Source organism: Denticeps clupeoides, chromosome 2 (genome assembly GCF_900700375.1).
Source record: "Denticeps clupeoides chromosome 2, fDenClu1.1, whole genome shotgun sequence".
NCBI lineage: Eukaryota > Metazoa > Chordata > Actinopteri > Clupeiformes > Denticipitidae > Denticeps > Denticeps clupeoides.
Window position 1 is genome coordinate 16080863 of NC_041708.1, and position 19031 is coordinate 16099893.

Below are 19031 nucleotides of genomic sequence, written 5' to 3' on the forward strand. Positions count from 1 at the left end.
TACACTTGGATGCAAGATTGGTATTCGTCAGGAAGTCATATACTTTGAGTGAGTTGTTCGTCTTAACTGTTGAAATAATTTTGAAATATACAATTCAGGCAATCTATACGGACAACAATACACCACAGATGCGTTTGAACTCTGGGGGACAAAAATGTTTAGAAAAGTTTCATAAAAGTGAGTCAAAGAACACCTCAACACAGTTAACGATTAATATAATTGTTGTTTTGACGGGGATTTGTAATCATTAAACCTTTACAACGAAAGAATCGGTTGAACGCTATTTTGAGTTGATATTTCAATAGTTCAGATCACATTTTTGTCCATCCTGTCATAGCGCTACTGTAACACGTGAAATATTTTATATACATTCTATAATTCCGCCGTTTTCGCTTTAGCAACATTGACTAGCAAAGCATAGAACATTGTAGTTTTAAATACTATTTAGTAATTCACAATTCAGTTGTGATCTCAACGACGGAATCTGATCATTACATTAGACTACTGTATATCGAGTATGCGACAGTAAAGTCAATCAATTAAAACTTAATGAAAAAGAAATTCGGGAAGATGCGCTTTGTGTTGGTGCCACCTGCGCATGCGCGACTGTGGCGGCGGCAGTTGCGTATCTAACACAACTGAGCCATGCGCGAGCTTTAGGATCGCGGTAGCGTGTAATAATACGACGTTGTTGAAACCGGAGCTTACGTGACTGACCGTTTATCATCCTAAACTCCGTGTTTAAGACGACTCATCTCAGGTCCATTCAGAGATGACAGGAACTCGAACATCAAAGTATCCCTCACGAGGGAGATCCAGACAGACCCGCACCTATAGGGTGGGTTACACGTGGAACATGGGTGGGAGACTGAAAGAACTGCGCATAAGGTGAGCGGTGCTGTGGTGCACGGGTTTGTGCTGATGTAACTATTATAGTATGTTGTTTTGTAACCTGTACCTCTTTTTCTAGACACCTTGCAAGGAAATACCTCCGTCTTTGGATGCAAAAGACATTTGGGAGGATATCTCCATCCAAAGCCAGGTTTGCTCTCTTTGACAACATTGTCCATGTTTATTAGAAGTAACTGAATTACAGTAGTCTGGAGAACATGCCATTTGTGCCTCAGAACTTACTGGCGTAAGGTGCTCCTTCAGAGGACTCTTGAACACTGGAAGAGTGAATGGTGGCAGGCAAGAAGAGAATGGAGTCTGTCAATACGAGCAGATTGTCATTACAGGTTTGATTATCCAACATTCTTTGTGTAATACATGCGTTGACATTCTGAAGCTTTTATTAACTGCAACCACAACTTGTAATTCTTGTTGCCATTTACGGGCTTGTAGGTACTTCCTGTACAACATGGTTTTCCAAAGATGGTGCAGATTTGTAGTGTTGCAGAAGGAAGAGAAAAGGAAGCTTCAGATTGCTGAGAGTTTTGGTATGGACTCCTGCCTCTTTATCCTTAGTGCGCTAAACATCTCCTAGTTTTCTAAGTTGCAGAAACTGAAGCACTTGTTTGCAGCACACAGGCGCAGCCTTCTTTGTGTGTGGGTTTGCTGGGAGGTGTACGTGGAAGTGGGGCGGATGAAGCGCAGGATGCAGCAGACGGCACTGCTGTGCAGCACACGCAGCTCCATGCGGTAAGCCTTTGTCCATACCAATGCATGTAAGACAGGTAAGACTATACTCAGTCCTCTCTTCACACAGGCAGCTATTTCAGAGTCTTGGGCTGATCCCGCACAATTGGCAACCTGGCAACATTTTTATGCCGGATGCTCGTTCTGATGCAACCCTCCCCATTTACTTGGGCTTGGGACCAGCACCAAAAAACAGACTGTCAAATGCTTCCCCGGTGGCTGGCCTGGCAGAGAAAAAATAATAAAGAAAAAAATAAAACAGTGACATCTTGTACCACAAAAAGTGGTTTGTGATTATGCTGTCCTGGCCATCTTTGTGTGTGTGTGTGTGTGTGTGTGTGTGTGTGTGTGTGTATTTTCAGGTGTGTGTGGAGCAGGTGGAGGCTGGCCCTGCAGAAGAGGAGTAAAGAGCAGAACCAGGAGGATGAAGCTCGTCAGCACTGGGCCTACACCCTGCAGAGCAGAGTATGCCCTTTGCCTCTGTGTGTCTTTCAGCCACCACGTTTTAGACCTTACACACCGTGGCTGTATGATCATTCCAGATTTAAATGCAGTATCCCTCTTCTCTTTTTTTTTTATATAGCATTTTTATTCATGATAGATGGTTAATACTGTTAATCGTTTAGTTAATGTACCTTTGTTGTCTAGTGGATGGTAGTGTTGATCTTTGTGAAACCGCTTTCAGACCTGGATGAAGTGGAGATGGATTTATGCCCATGCTAAGGAGCAGAAGTATAAAGAGTCTAGGTTTCACCTGCAGTACTGTCAGCGTGTGAGCAAAAAAGCCTTTGACCATTGGCTCATTTACACACACCACTGTGCAGAAAAGAGTGAGGCAAAAGGTAAAATTCATCTCATAGAGCTAAATCTAGGGACGCCTCAAATCGTCCACAGTTAAGGCTTTAATACATGTCTGCTCTTACACTTTTTTTTCTTAAAGTTGTAGGTTTCCATGTGTGGTATCATACTGTGCTCCAGAGGCATTGGAACAGATGGAGGGCTGAGTTACGGCACAGACAAACTGAGAAGGAATTGGTACTTGCAGCTGATCAGCAGGCAAGACATGGCACCCAGCACTGGGCACTAACGCAGTGGAAGAAATGTATCTTTTCATAAAGGTCATACTATTATGCATTGTTGCTTGGGCTTCTCTTCATCACATACAAATCTTTCGCCTTTTACTAAAGATTTCCGTGGAGAGGGGCGTCAACAAACTCACAATAATTTTGGGGTCTCTGTTTTGACAGAGCTACTTTTGGGGTAGTGGTTAAGGAAGCGGCCCCATAATCAGAAGGTTGCTGGTTCGAATCCCGATCCGCCAAGGTGCCACTGAGGTGCCACTGCACAAAGTATTGTCCCAACACACTGCTCCCCGGGCGCCTGTCATGGCTGCCCACTGCTCACTAAGGGTGATGGGTTAAAAGCAGAGGACACATTTTGTTGTGTGCACCGTGTGCTGTGCTGTGTATCACAATGACAATCACTTCACTTTTTTTAATATGTGGCATTTGGGCAAGTCACCTGCTGCCACTCAGCACTAATCTGACACCTCACACAGTGCAATGCCAACAGTGTTGCTCAATACCTAATTGTTTCTGCAAAAAATCGTCCACACACGATTCAATCTCCAAACATTTTTCTCTTCAGGAACAGAGCAGGAAGGAAGTTTAATAACGATCACAATTTTTTAAAATGTATTGCATAGTTAGTTTATGCAAAAAGTTTTTCAAAATAAGCAGGTAAATGGATGTTCATCTTTCATATTAAATCTAAAAATATTTTCATATTGACCTGCCTTTGGTCATATCTTAAGCCAGAAAATGTTGACAAGCTGTTTTTATGAATAATGAATAATCGTGATTAATAATCATGATTACAATATTGATAATCGGTGCAGCCCTATTATTAAGATGGTTATGTATCCTCAAATGAATGTATTTTTTTATTCAAATGTACATTATTATTATAACTTTCATTGAGGTTTTGGACTTTCACTAACAAATAAGTAATCTTAGCTTTATGTTTGAGGCAAGATGAAGTCATCTATATAACTCAAAATGTGCAGATTCTCTGATTAGGAATTGGTAAATAACTGTTGATTATTGATTAATCCTGAGCTAATGTTCAGATCTCAGTTTGTGCTCTAAAAAAGCTGAAAGGCAACAGGCTTCTGCAGAGCACCACCATCGCCATCTGCTGGTCAGTAAGAACTCTTACAATTTGCCTGTTGTATAGAGACCATGACTTTGACATTAAGCCCCATGTCAAACCCAGAGAAGAGGACTGGGAGGACTGGCTCTGAATGTCATGCATAAAAAATCATACCAACTCAACATAAACATGGCTCTGCAGCATCACCACCATATGGTAAGATGATTATTCATCGAATTACATTTACTGGACAATTATGTTATCAGACACATTTACAGCATTTATCAGATGCCCATATCCAGAGCGGTTTATAATCAGTAGTTAGAAGGACAGTTCCCCTGGAGGCATGTGAGTTACCTACTAGGCCCCTCCTGCTGGTCCATGGTGTGCATATGTTTGCGGCTACAGGAAAAGAAAGGGTGTGTTCAGGGTGTGAAGTGTCCAGATTCAATGACTGTGGTGTATAACTGTATTAGCAGAGGAAATTCTCTCTCCGAACATCTCAAGCATGTTCAGCGCCCCATTTACTCAACCTCACACAAACACAGAGGCACATCATCATCTTGGATGTGTCCATGGCGTCATCTACAGACTTCAGGAATTTGTACTCCATGGAGTGTATTCATTGTTTATAGGAAGAAGAGCAGTAATTGAGGACCAACGATGGACTGGCAGATTGGAGGGAATGTGTTAGGCTGTTGGAAAGTTGGAGCAGTGGAGTTCTGGAAAAACGGTGTTTGACTCTGAACATCAGTCCTTTAGTCAATTTGTTCCTGTGCTGAAGGTTTCCAGGCTGAAGGTGGAGCATTTGAAGCAGGAGCTGATCTGTTGAAGATCTGGGAGAAGACTATAGCCAGCTGGTCACAGGTTTATTTTCTGGAAGAGCCCTCTCACTTGCTCTTTGTGTAGAACGAGGGACAAGCCAAAAAGTCGATACTGGATGCCATGAGCTCCAGTCTCATTTGCTCATGGGAGCATTGGTCCAACACTTCCAGAAATCATTGTCTGTGAACAAGGTTAACTGTACCATCCACAAATGCAGGTTAAACATCTAACATGCAAATAAATTAGTGTAAGTGTTTTTTTTTTTATTTTAGAAATGTGTACAACTGTCAGACAAATGTTAAAAGTTATAGAATAGTTGTAGATCTAGAATATTTCAGCAAGATAATGCGACAACTGCTTTTCTGGCTTTATAGTAAAAGAGTCTGGGTGCTGATATTAAAAGAAAAGAGGCTGTCTCTTTACAATCTCAGTTAAAAACATTTAACATGTAAATATTTCAATATGAGATTTTCAAATAATTTCAATCTGTTTTTATTCATATACCACCCTAACGTTTTTCAGAATTGGGGTTGTACAAAGAACAATTTAAAACTATTGAATGTTTATTTCACACCTTCACGTCAACACAGGGTTAAGCATCTGATCTTTTGGGTTGTACTGTGATGTTTCCTCTTCCTGATGTTGTTTTCAGGTCACTTCAAGGCATTTCAGGCTGTGGCTGCTGCGCCTAGAAAATGCAGAAGCAAATAGGCTGTGGCCTCTGACCTCTGTTGCCATGAGTTACCGCAGGTAACCAGAGCACAGTGCAGTATTGCTGCTTCAGTAGTCAGGTTTCATCATTCTGAATTTATGAGTTTCATAATGATTTACTCTCTGTGTGCTCTTTTTATGAGGAAGGGGTGTTCTTTGAGTTGTCTTTCGTACCTTTCATTTATTTTTGTTGTTCCAACAGGACCTATGTGACCAGGACCTGCCTGAGATTGTGGCGAGAACATCTAACAGAGCGCAGCCATTTAAAGGTACTCAAATACACAGTCAAACATGTTTAAAAGCACCAGACCAGGAAATCTGAGGCCAGTATTTCATTTGATATACACACATATGCATATGTGTCTGTGTGTGTGTGTGTGTGTGTGTGTGTTGGGGATGGCAGGTTCTGGAGCTGTCTGCTGTTCGATGGTTTGCCCAGCGCATCTTGCCTTGGTGTCTGAGGACCTGGATTGAGTTCACAGCTCTGAGGAGACTAAAGAGAGAGAGGAGAGAGAGGGCTGTGATATTCCATCAGTCAGTTCTACACACACACAGAGCGAGTTACAAAATATGTTGCACTAATTTTTCATTCTGTAGCCTGACATACATTTGTTTAGTCAGCAGGTTTTCTCTCTGGTGTTCTATACTTGGTGGACACGTAAGGAGGAACACAAACAACAAAGACTGTCAGAACAAATGGTAATACCAACATACACCTTCACATAGCATGCACCGTGCATATACATTATACAATCATACCAACATTCTCTGCTCCATATATTAATATCTATATTTGGTAAAATCACACATGCTCAGATAATACCATAAGCACACAACACACTAATGTTCCTGTTGGCTGTAGGCAGTGCTACATGCACAGCATATCTGTTTATCACGAGCATGGCTACAGTGGAGCAGGAGAGTTCAGGTGGAGCAGGAGGAGCGACTGAAACTGGGTGCGGCCAACAGGCTACACACCCACACCCTACTGCACAGCATTCTGAGCCATTGGAGGAGCAACATCAGAACCATAAAGGACGGGTATGCTGATGCCACCTCCACTAACAGTGTATTCACAACATGTAACAGACATTCCAACATGTAACATTTAACTATTTACATATAAGCCACACATTTCTTCCCCATAGCACCTGTAGCGCATGCAAAACATGCCGGTCCAGTTAGCTTGGCCAGCCTCTGCTGTGACATTGCCCCCCTCTAGTTAGCTAAACAATGTCACATGCAGCCTGAAGGCCAGCATGATCGCCAGGGCACGTTTTTCCCCATGTCACAGTTTTTCATCGCTGTCATCTCCACTCGAGGCATGTGCCCTTGTCCCTGGTGAGCTGCTATGTTTTTTTATTTACTCTAATGCCTGCCCCCACAGACTAACTGATTCACAGTTCTGAACTCACTTTCCCCATGTAGTGGTGGGGCAGTAGGGGCTTAGCGGTAAGGAAACAGACCTGTAATCAGAAAGTTGCTGGTTTGAATCCCAAACCGCCAAGGTGCCACTGAGCAAAGTATTGTCCCCACATACTGCTCCCCGGGTGCCTTTCATGGCTGCCCACTGCTCACCAAGGACACATTTTGCTGTGTGCACCATGTGCTGTACTGCGTTTCACAACCACTTTCACTTTCAGCTGCTGGCCCCCTGGGGCAGTACAACAGTGAAATTGCAGTCCGTCATGGAGCTCCCGAGAGTCTTACTAGGAGCACAGTACCTTGGATTCTACATTGAGTGCTGGCACCTCCCCCCAGTCTTAATTTGGCTGTGTGCAGACCCATCTGCACATTTGCTACACCACAGGGTCTTGCTTTTGACTCTCTTGTAGCTGTGGCCAGACCAGTGTCTCAAGGTCTGCACCACTGTTTGCTACATCTTTTGCAGTGACACCCTTGACACTCCACTTGAACCCAGAAACATCACTGTGCGGCTTTGCAGGGAGGGTGTGAGAGTGCAACTGCACTGCAGTGTAGCCTTCCTGGCTGGTGCTGGATGTCAAAGTCATATTCCTGGAGGGCTTCTATCCACCATTCCAGTTGTCCCTCAGGGCAGTGGAATCCCAGGAGCCACATGAGTGAAGTGGTGGAATGAGAGTTGTGGGGTTGAGAATGAGCCCGGCACGTTGAATTGCCTGAAAAAACTCTTAATAGGTTTCTTCAAAAGTAGACAACACACATGCCCATACAGTCCACACATTTGCTCCAACAAGTGTTTGAAGGTCACAGTAAATTCCAACAGCACCTGTCCAGTGGTGAACGCTGTTTTGGGTTGGGCCTCCAGGGCTAGCTCCACCGGCCAATATTTACTCCACAGGTGAAGAGAGCTCAACCAACATGACCCAGCCACAAGTCTCATTTATGTGAGTGAGCAGGTACGGGTCTTTGTTTGTCACATTGTTTAGACGTTGATAGTCAACACAGAAACACCAGTAGTTGAACTAGCTAGTGGGTCCCAGCCCGATCTGAACCCTGCCAGACTTTTCCAGGGGGGCCAATTGAACAAGCCTTCCTTATTCTCAGGGGAGCAGGGGCATCAGAGACAGGAGAGTTCACACTAGGCACCTGCGAGAAGGATATCATGTTTTCTGCAGAGGGACGGGGGAAAAAAAGCCAGAGAGAGGCATATAAGTAAAGAGAAGCGAGAGAGGGAGAAAGGCTGAACATGGCTTTATTAAACTCAAACTTAAATTAATTTAAACAGGCACAAGGGCCAAAAACCGAACTAAAGGATATACTCTGTTATGGGTCTCAACTGAGACAAAACAGTGTAGCACACCACTACACAAGACTTTACAGGCAATGTCTGTTCATGCTGCTTGATAAATTGTAGTGGACAATTGTAAACAAACTCCTTCCCAACACCTCCCTCCCTAGTAAAGGCATCTGCTACAAGAAAAAGCGATGAGCCCTTCACAATACACATTTAACCACAATCTACTTTCACCATGATAAAACTAAATGTGTTTAAGAATTTAATGTAATAGAAGAAACAAGCTCCTCTATAGCAATAATAATGGTCAGCCAAGGGGACAATGTTATAACAGTGTGTAAAATAATCTAAATAGAAATAAAATGAATGAATTCCACTTAAACGTCAAATTGTGTAAACATCAATAACATGGATATTAAATAAAAATCTTCTTGGTTAATATGTATATTTTAAAGTAAATATATCAAATAATTATAAATAAAAAACGATGTACTGAGTACTAGGGGTTGGAAGAAATTGTGACCTGTAGCCAACATAAATTGTAAACTTTGTATAATGGACCCTGCCAATCACCAGATTCTCCCTTCATTTGAGTTTGAATTATATTCTGATTACAGGATGTGTATATTTATGTGCTCCTTCTCTAGGTCCACAACCTGCTGGCCATCATCTGCAGATCAGCCACTGTGGATGACATCTGGTCTAATCGTTAGTATAGATGTCTTGAACTCGGTAGCTAGGAAGAAATTATACTGAGATATTGCAATATTCTTGATAATAGTAGACAGGCTTCATTCATGAGACTATAGAGGGTAGATGGTAAATAGCAACAAAAAGAAACATATTACATCACAAGGACACATTGCACTCCATAATTCTAACCCACCAAATTAGAATGTATGTGTGTGTTTGTATATATGTGTACAGGCAGAGAATGGAGGTGCAGGCTGTTAATTATGACCGTCTGTGCTCCATGAGACAGACTCTGAACAAATGGCGTGAGGTAAAAGTTTCCTCAAATACCATAGCTAGAAATACTGGGTTGTTAGCAGCTGGATGCTAATGGTAGCTGTTGCGTTACTGTGTCAGTATGTCACTCAGAGAAAAGAAAAGACGTTGAAGATGGAACACATGAGACACCTTTACCACTGTAGACTACTCCGACGCTCACTGCATGCCTGGAAGGTAGGAGGACTGCTCTTAAACCCAGTGAGCAACAGTACAAGACACCTGAAATGGCCCTTATGATCTGTCATTTTACAGGAGCTCCGTCTGCAATCACAAAAAGTTCAGGGGATTGTTGAGGGACTCTACAGCGATCATCAACTGCAGACACTCCGGTACCCAAGTCTTAACCATTCAATATTTAAAATTAAATCATTGTATGCTATTTATCATGAATCATTCCTGCACACTGATTACAACACAGTGGATGGGTTTACCAATAATTTTTTGCATTGTTGATTTTGTTGCTCATTTTTGGGGACTAAGTAAACCCCTAAAAACGTCACTGAAACAGAAATGGTGTAAGTGACGCTGAGTAACAACACACAGAGAGTATTGTGTGTGTGTGCAGGAGGCTTTTCAGCATGTGGAGACATAATGCATCCTTGATGTCAGAGGAGAGGAGAGCAGACGAGAGGGCAGAAGGTCACTATAAACTGCATCTTCAGTCTAAGGTACAGCTAAGGTCTCAGCCACACAACATGTACTTGAGATGCATGAGAGGATGCATGACTACCAATCATTGTCTGGCCACGCCCCTAAGAAACAAGTATGTTTTCCCTTTATATGTAATTCATGTGACTACAATCCATAATCAAGAATCCAGCTCTCACTCAAACTGTCATCTGTGGCTTCTGTCTATTTTATGTGCCTCTACTGGCAATTGTGGCAATTTTTTTCCAAACCAAGAGAATTTTTTTTTTTCTACAGGACCATAAACCTCCAGAAAATATTCTGTTGCCTCATGAAAGTCTGATATTAAAGCAAATATTTGCTCTTTCTTACCTATCACCTTTTTGCACACAAATACACACATGCAGAATGCATGTGACTCAAAATAAGTTGCATTGTTTAGTACCAATTTGAAAATAGGCCCCCTGCATGTTTCATTAATAATTGGTTTAAAGATTTTCTTGGCAGGTTTGGGTGTTTTTTGGTCAGAAGGGGTGGTTCCCCCCAGTATGCTACAGCAACATTTTCTGTTTTAAGGCTTCGTTGCTTACTACTGATTTGTGAAATGAATATTCTCACCAAACAATTATTATTTTTTTTCTTAGTCCACTCTACTTTCTGTGTTGGGAATCTGTTCCTAAATTTTCCACAGTTAACTTTGAAGCTATACTTGACATTATTAATACAGTTACATTATTCTTAATTATTACATATGTCACTTTTTTAAATTGTCTGTTGTACAGCAACTAGTTAAAGTTCATGCATTCATTTTTAATTTCTGTAATTTCTGCCAGTTAATCTGTCTGTGTTTTATAAAGCACAATTTTCTAATAATTATCCTCTGCGGTATTTGCAAACTCTTCTCCCATCTTGCATTTGTGTTGTTGGCTATGTTTTTTCAGGTCATTTTGGCATGGCACCGGGTAACAGTTGTGAGGCAGGCCCGGCACTGGCAGGGTGAAAATACACTGAGGAAGGCAAAAAGTCACCTGCAGAGAGGTAAAGCAAAATGTATCGAAGAGATAATGCAGTCTGACCAATGAGACACAAATGTGAACTTTTTTCAAACATTAACAGAACATAATAGAAACAGACCCTGCAGTCTTTCAACATTTGACACTCTTATTCTAATTGACATTTTTTCTGTGGATAGTTTATTTTAGAAGCAACATGCAGATTTCATATTTCCTTTTATTTACTGTAGTATTGAGCCTGGCAGAGAACATATAACTTATTTTTAGGAAATTTGGTCTACATGAACAGAGAGTGCAGGGTAACAGCTTGGCAGTTGATCGAATTGATTTGCTGATGCTTGAGGAGCAGAGTGGCAACAAATTGCTGTGTTTCATTCATGACTACAAAGTTTGCTTATATCAGCATAAACCTGACTCATTGACTGGTTTTTGCATTGGTAATTTACATAAACGCTTCTGATTGGCAAGAAAATATTTCTTCCTGACAAATGGAGAAATCATTGTCTCTCTTTTGCCTTTTAAGGTTTGTTTTAAGTTCACTGTTCTTCTTTCTGCATCCCAAACTACACCCCACCCTCCCTGCCAGTTTGTCTTCAGGCAGATTTTCAGAAGTGGAGGGAGCAAGCCAGGGAGGCGAAGGAGGAAGGTCTGAATGTGGAGAAGGCAAGACTGCATCATCGCTGTGTTAACCTACAGAGAGCAGTCCGAGCCTGGAGATCACACATGCGCAAGCGCAAACACCACCAGGTGCACACAGCATCACATTCATCACAGGAGGCAATATTTTATTCACTGCAGATAATGCAACACTTGCTCAAACTATGAAATTATAAATGAGCTCATTTTGTGATCTCTGCTGCAGGTCCGAAAAAAGTAGGCATGGGGCAACTAATGGCTGAAAAAGCAGGCACATTTAAAAAAGATTCAGCTGGGAAAACATCTAGCAGAGTAATTAAGTTAATTGATATGATTAACTATAAAAGAAATGAAAGGCATGAGTCTCTCAGTAAAAAGAGGCAGAGGCTCTACAATCTGTAAAAGAATAAATAGATTGTAGAATATTTAAAAAATAAACAAAAGATTCAGAGAAACAGGATAAGATGACACTGGCTGATTGTGACAAAATGTGCCCAGGAATACTTCCAGAAGCCACTGTCTGTAAACACAATCCAGCATGCCACATGCACATGCCATCTAAAGCTATATCATGCAAAAAGGAAGCCAAATTTGAACATGGATCAGAAGAATCATCATGTCCTCTGTGCCAAGACAAAGTGGGAAAGTAGTCCATGGTCAGAAGAGGGGGGTGGGGCCATAGGTGCGTACAGTATTGGGCAGCTTGCATGATGCTGAAAAAAAGAAAGTTAAAGTGAGCGTTTTTGCAATTGTGATACACTGCAGCACAGCACACTGTGCACCACTGCCCCCAAAAAAGGTATATAAAGGTTTAAGAGCCACATATGCTCTCCTCTTAAACAGCTGGAAACCTATTTCAGGCAAGAATAGGACCCGATTCCAATAGCAAATCCTCAGCGACTCAACCTCTATTCGCCAAAGTTTTCAAACAGAGATGCTGCAGCATGGTAAACATGCCCCTGTCCCTACTATTTCAAGACCTGTAGCAAGCATCAAATTTGAAATGAGCTGATTTTGTGCATGAAATTGCAAAAGATTTAACGTTTGTTATGTTATCTATAGTTTGTCTGTTAATTTTGTTCAAATTCAAAGAATATCCCAACTTTTGTGCCTATATGTTTTTTTTTTTAAGGTAATGAAAGAAAAGGCCAGACTGCTGCTGAGCCAGAGGACATGCCAGCGTTTTTTTATCTTCTGGCAGACCCAGGTGATCTGAGAACGTCAATAACATGACAGAATTTAAATAAATCACAAACACAAACACACAGTGCGTTCTGCAGATGGAGAACCGAAGAAGAGAGGGGGATATGACAGAGCGAGCTCTTTGGCACTGGTCACTCAATCTGCAAGCAAAGGTATCGTCTACTTAATGAGTGTCCTAGCATTTCCTGGTACTGGTCTGCTCGCAGACTGTAGAAATAATCAGTCGGTGTGCATGTGTGTGTGTGAAGGTTCTGCATGCCTGGAGGCTGTGGATCTTGGACAGTCAGAGGAAACAGACCCGCCTGGCTACAGCCACAAAGTTCTACAGAGGGCAGCTCCTTCGGGACGGAGCCACATATCTGCTCATTTACTCTGAGCACATGGACCGCTTCAGAGCCAGTTTTGCACAGCACAGACAGGAACAGGTATGTGTATGTTTGGGTTCCTTCCTGAATCAGGAATTCAGAAATTTTTATTCTCTTCAAAATCCCTTTTACTCGTTAAAGCTGTGCATTTTAAACATGTATGGGGGAACAAAATTCACATTGGACATAACTGCTCCATAAATTCAACTAGGGTAGAAGGGATTCCTCAGGTCAGGCTGTGGAACCTTTTCTTAGTTGTTTATATATTCTATTCCAAATATTAATGAACCTAATGCACTTAATGTAGATTGGGGGATAAAAATATAATACATCTAACACATAAATTAAGTGCTCAGTGTCCGCAAAATACAAATGTATTCTGACAAATGGACTTAAACACATCAAATTTAAGCTCTTGGTTGCTGGAAACACACCACCATTGGTTACAACATTTACATTAATCAATTAGTCCAGCAACAACTGTTTCCTGTGGAGTTGTATGGAGGGTTATCGATAATGACATCAGGTCAACATTTAGTCCCTTTGCGATTTTGTCAGTCCTGCTGAATTGAAATATTTTGTCATGTCGTGGACATAAAATAGTTACTATCCTACATGTTTTTCACTTACATTTGTACTAGATCCAAGAGAGAAGTGAGCAGGGACCAGAGACAGGGCGGAGAAGTTGAGTGAGGGAGCAAATCATGCAATGTGATCTATCTGTCTAGACCTTGGATGGGCATTATTAAGAAGAAAAAAAATCGCTAAATTTACGGTACCAGCGTGGAACCAGAATGTGAGCGTGTGTAGGGAGAAACGAGAAACCCCCTTGCGATTGGACGCAAGGAGGCAGGTACGTTTCCTCTGGTTTAATATGTGAACGAGAGCCGGCGTGAACAACAACACCACACAGATTTGGGGAAGCGACAGGATGAGAGGGAAGAGTTGAGAGGTGAGGAGATGAACAGGATAAATCTTACGAGTTGAGATGGAGAAGGAGAAGGAGCCGAGTTGAGTTGATGAATGCCAATCAATGTCGGAGCAACTTATGGGAATCACGTTACCTCATATCTGTGTTGCTCCCGGTCACATGGATGGAATCATGTGACAAGAACAAAACCAACAAAATCTGTTTTTCAATAGCAAAAATCACCACAAAAAAATCATGAAATATAGGGGGGACTGAATATTACAATTCAAACATGAAACTGACACTTGAGGTAGAATGGACTGATTCTGCTAAAAGCTTTCAAATGCTTAAAATAATTTGTGGTTAAGTGCATATTAGATCTTGGCCAGGTTTTTCATACCTTACTGTATGTTTCTACAGAGCTGCCAGCAAATTCAGGCTGTGGTGAGGCGGTGTGCTCTGCACTGGAAGCAGATTGCACTCTCCAGGTCAGATGGCAGGGGTACTGGCAAAATAGGACACAGACAAAAAAGTGTTTCCTTCTCCCTGCCAGAAGAAAACTTCCAAATCCCCACCCAGACTTCCACAGTCCAGGAAATCAGAAGTCGTCCCACTGAGTGTGGATTCAGCAACCCAGTCACCAGTCAGCTGTGAGTTACTGTTAATATTCCTTTCTCTCTTATTTTTACAAAAATCCACATACACACAACTCTTGTCAGGTAATACACATGAACAGAATTTTATGCAGAAATGGAAGAGTTGACCTTTGGCCATTATTTGTAAATACACTTCATACATAAAATATTCATACTATATCTACTACTGTAGGTTGCAAATGCGCACATCCAGGCTTCAACCACGGCGCCAGAAAGACCTTCTGACATCTCCAATCACAGAAGAACAACAGAGCAGGTAGTCAAATTTATATTTTTTGGGTGAAATATATACAGCATAATATCGCGCATTATACATGCTGATAATATATCGCTTCAGGGACACCAAATATTGATATTTTTGTATACTTATTTAGCACATTGGGTGGTGCTGTTGGGTACTTAGTGAGATCAGTGTGAGCCTACAACCTCCACTCCTGTAGATGGCACTCTACGGCTGGGTACTGGAAATACCACTTGGCATTTTCGTGCAGAGTGAAATCGCAGAGCATGACAGAATAAAAGACTGTCATTATGACGGCCCCTTCAACATGTAAAAAATAAATCCTTAGTATGAAACGCAATTTGCAATCTGTGTCGCACTTCTATAAATTATTCAGGCAACACTGCCGATTTACGAGCAGGTGCAATCCAGATACAGCATAGCAGAAACTGCAACCTATCAACACAAAATGACAAGGTACGCTGGGGACGGCAAACTCCCATTCAACTCGTCTCACGCTCAAAAAATGACTGAATCAGTTGTGCATTTTATTTGTCAGTATTTTCCTTAGATAACTATCATCCTATCATCCAGGGTACCTTGGTGGAACATTTACAACATCCCATTTGTTATTAAATCACACATATAAACTCAGACTTGCCAAAACCTCGGTTTTCATTCTCTGAAACAAATTTTATATTTGTTAAGAATGCTTATTGTTTCCAGTGAAAAGGTTAATAAGGTCTAGCAAACTCTTGTAAAACAAGTTTTAGAGTACATGAGAAAAATGTAGTGCTTCAAAATGTGTGCTATAAATGTGTCATTACCCATTCTCCCAAATTGTTACTGAAGAGTTATCCACAAATCCTGCAGTCTTAATACAAATCAAAAATGTTGTTTTTTTGTTACTCATCTGATCTTTTTCTTTAAGTAATATCCACTTAAAGTACTACAAAACAAGACCACACAAATTATTCCAAAGAGAATTAAGATACTGCCTTCCTGTACCTCAAACATTCCTGTAGACTGGACCTCCTTTATCAGAATCCTTTAACACACAAAAATGGTGGAACACTTATTAATGAAAAATTCTCTTGTTGGTCCACCATAACCATCTTCCATTTCACTAAACAAATTCAACAGGTTGGCAAATTTTCCAGCCGTAGACTTAAAGGTCCCCTGCTATGAAAATGTTTGCTGTTCAGAGAGTGGCAGCTCAGATGGTCAGATCTGGAATGTCTCCCCTTATGTAATCATAAGGGGAAGGGTTACCTCGCCTTACCTCAACCTCATTGTTTGACTGGCTGAAAGTGACTGTAATTCTGTAACACAGCTGAATTTTGGTAAGAGAACAATAGAATTAGACCACTAAGACCTATATAAAAGCAAAAAAAATCATAATAGGGGACCTTTAACTCAATGCACATCATTCAAGCAACCACAATCAAACAAATGTTTACCCTCAGTTTCTTTATCAAAAATGGGAGGGGTGATCTTTCTTGTGAGATATTGTAATTTGTTTTATATGTTTGTAAACTGTTTCACAATATTTGAACTTAACTGATTTCTGCAGGTTTTAGTTCAGAAGCTCTCAAACTGTCAGAATCTGAAAAAAGATCTTTGATACAGATTTTTATCAGTATAGGAAAATATATCCTCATTTTTTTCCCCTTTACCCTAACACACATTATTAAGATATGCACAATGTAATATAAAAAAGACTTTCAAGGTTCCCAAGCCACTTGCACAGCCTCATTGTCACATGACAATATACATTGTTATATTGAAGAAGACCATTAGCATTACTCATGGCCATATGCCTGAAAATGAGAATCAACACTGATTAACAAATAAATACATTTTTTGATATTTCATATATTTTGTTAGTACAGCACTTTGGTCAACTGTTGTTGTTTTAAAATGTGCTTTAAAAATAACTTTGACTTGACTTCTCTAGAAACTTAAATGTGCATAAAAACAGAGTACTCAGCCTCTCATATATGCATCACATTTTATAAACAGGTTTTATAAAAAATGTTTTCTCCACCCCAGGAACCACTGGCCTTCCTCGACCTCTGATTTCACATCACTGTGCCAGTCTGACCCACAGCCTCTGACTCCAATGAAGCTCTCTGCCAAGCCTCTTATGCCTACCCCTGGATCTTCATTTCCTCCTTTAATCACTCTAAACGCTACGCCAGGTCCCAACCCACCACTGGGACACAAAGCTGATGAAGACATACTTCTTCCACCATCCTTGTTCATGACCCGCACACACACCTTGGTATGTTCAATTTATAGTAACTCATTTAACATGAAAAGTAAAATATAATGTGAACCCTCTGCATGGTTATTTTATTCCATCAGCAGGGCATCTCAAATCAGACAGGCCTCCGCCTTCCTACTCATCCAGGTACAAACCACACATTTCTCACATTTGAACTGACTTATGTTTCATTTCAGAGAATCCGAGTCAAAAATGACATACTGATAGAGACAACAGTACCTACAACTGAAAAATCCCTTTCAGTGATGCTTCTGTGCGTGCATCTTTAATTGGGTTATTTACTTATTTGATTACAGCCTTCAGTCTTCATGGCTATCAGTCTGTCAACATGGCACATATTAACTTGAGAATATTTGCCCACTGTAAGCATCTCCTGTGCAAGATAAACAGAATCAAATGAAATGGAGGTTATAGGTCATATTAAATGTGTGAATATTTAGGAAATTATTTATTGCGATCTAGTGTTTTATATCACCAAAATCTTGCATTTTAACACTCATAACTACAGTATACCAACCACAATTTTTCCAAAAACAGCAGCTCGAACAATTTATTTTAAATATCTTAAGATTTGTACAAATAGATTTTTTCATGATCTGCATCATTTATTTTGCATAGTTGTATAGTCTGCTATGAATATGAAATCTGAATAAAACCTCAGTTCTGATTTGTTACAAGTCTAGTTCTGATTAGCTACATTGTGAGCAGGTGTGCATGAAAGGTTGCCAGAAAAGGATGAGGATGATGAGGGAGCTGAGGAAGACAAACTATCTGCAGCCTTTATCAAGGAGCTGCTCAGCATCCGTTTGGACATGCAGCACTACCAGGAAGACAGGAACAAGCTGCAGTACGTAAAATCAAATAGCTTTTTACTTTGACATCATTTTTCACTAAAAAATGCATTACTGTACATTTGTCCACATTGTCAGCCCAGTATTTAATTAGGTTAAGGTCCTGCTGTTGAGGTCCTCCACCTTTGTTGCATTTGTGTTTACTTAACAGTGGTCCTAAAAAAGTGGCCCAACGTCACATTGTGACTTTCATCCAAGCTGTTGTGGTACAGTATGGTGGAATGGGGATATGATAATGAGAGGATGATTGTGTAATGAGTCTGTGTCCCTGTGTTCGGATGTGTTTGCATAGAGCCTGGCGAAGACTGAAAGGAGTGCTAAAGAACTGGCTCCTTACCACTGGAAGTAAGACAGGAGAGACCGAGGAAATCAACAGCATCAGACAAGAGATGCAGGAGGTGAGTCTCCAATCAACCCCAGTACATTCAGAACCAGAGCCTCCTTCTGCCTTTTCCCAAAATCCCATACTGTATGTCTTATCCTCTGGCCTCTGATTTCACACGCATTCTTCTGTGGACAGCAGCATGAAAATTGTAAAAGGTCACAGTGGATTAAAAAGTAATTGTAATTAATATTTGGCTAAAAATCAGTACTGCAGAGTTCACAATTTAGATTTTATGTATAAGGCTTTTTGAAACATTCCTAATTTTATCGACATTGAGGCAACCCCCCCTTTTTTTTTATTCAGTGACATTAATGATGCAAATGGAATTATATCTAAAACTAAACTAAAACTCATTTTACATTACAATAAAATATTGTGTTAATTTCTGTGTATTTACTTGGAATGCTTGTCATGATGACCCCCACCAGAGATATACTGTATGTCTTTATGTATTTGGTACCAGTTGTGCACACATCTTGATGAGTTTAAATATGACCTTATGTTCCTCATAACCCTCTTCCTGTTTCTGCTCAGCTGGAGATGAGCATCCACAAGCTCTCTGTATGTTTGGCAGTTCGGAAGCCAGTCATGTTTCAGCATGCTGCCCGGATCCACAGTATACAGACCCATCTTCAGCACATCCACAAAGGGCACAAAGAACCAGCGTATAATATCTGCACTTTGAAAAACTGACTGTTTAAAGGATGTTCTTGCAGACAATATTCTGAAGGAATGTGGAATTTCTTTATAACCTGAAAAAAAGTGTCCTGCTATTCATATTTGAAGTTGTGAAATAAACTCCTTTGTATAAATGTTTCAGTTTAAT

The 19031-nt window shown here is 40.7% G+C and overlaps 1 protein-coding gene and 1 non-coding gene across 2 annotated transcripts; both read left to right on the forward strand.

Moving 5' to 3' along the window:
• Positions 1-115: 115 nt before the first annotated feature.
• Positions 116-19017, forward strand: sfi1 (SFI1 centrin binding protein). Its single transcript, XM_028966975.1, has 32 exons — positions 116-177; positions 747-888; positions 971-1042; positions 1128-1238; positions 1345-1439; positions 1524-1641; positions 2001-2103; positions 2324-2480; positions 2579-2740; positions 3767-3837; positions 3913-4005; positions 5267-5364; positions 5528-5594; positions 5729-5859; positions 5943-6024; positions 6188-6366; positions 8969-9044; positions 9131-9226; positions 9305-9381; positions 9618-9720; positions 10621-10717; positions 11279-11439; positions 12461-12535; positions 12609-12683; positions 12780-12956; positions 14227-14456; positions 14635-14718; positions 16735-16966; positions 17050-17095; positions 17678-17816; positions 18113-18218; positions 18740-19017. The coding sequence occupies exons 1-32, from the start codon at positions 129-131 to the stop codon at positions 18896-18898; spliced, it is 3663 nt and encodes a 1220-aa protein (XP_028822808.1). The 5' UTR covers positions 116-128; the 3' UTR covers positions 18899-19017.
• Positions 2776-2888, forward strand: LOC114785002 (U5 spliceosomal RNA). The gene has a single exon (XR_003748987.1). It is a non-coding gene; the product is annotated as a U5 spliceosomal RNA (small nuclear RNA).
• Positions 19018-19031: the final 14 nt, after the last annotated feature.

Bases quoted from the DNA above. Each gene is read 5' to 3' on its own strand.
- sfi1 (XM_028966975.1), top strand. From the start codon at position 129: ATGCGTTTGAACTCTGGGGGACAAAAATGTTTAGAAAAGTTTCATAAA. The intron at 5,595-5,728 runs GTACTCAAATAC...TGGGGATGGCAG, and splicing joins CAGAGCGCAGCCATTTAAAG to GTTCTGGAGCTGTCTGCTGT. The intron at 12,684-12,779 runs GTATCGTCTACT...GTGTGTGTGAAG, and splicing joins CACTCAATCTGCAAGCAAAG to GTTCTGCATGCCTGGAGGCT.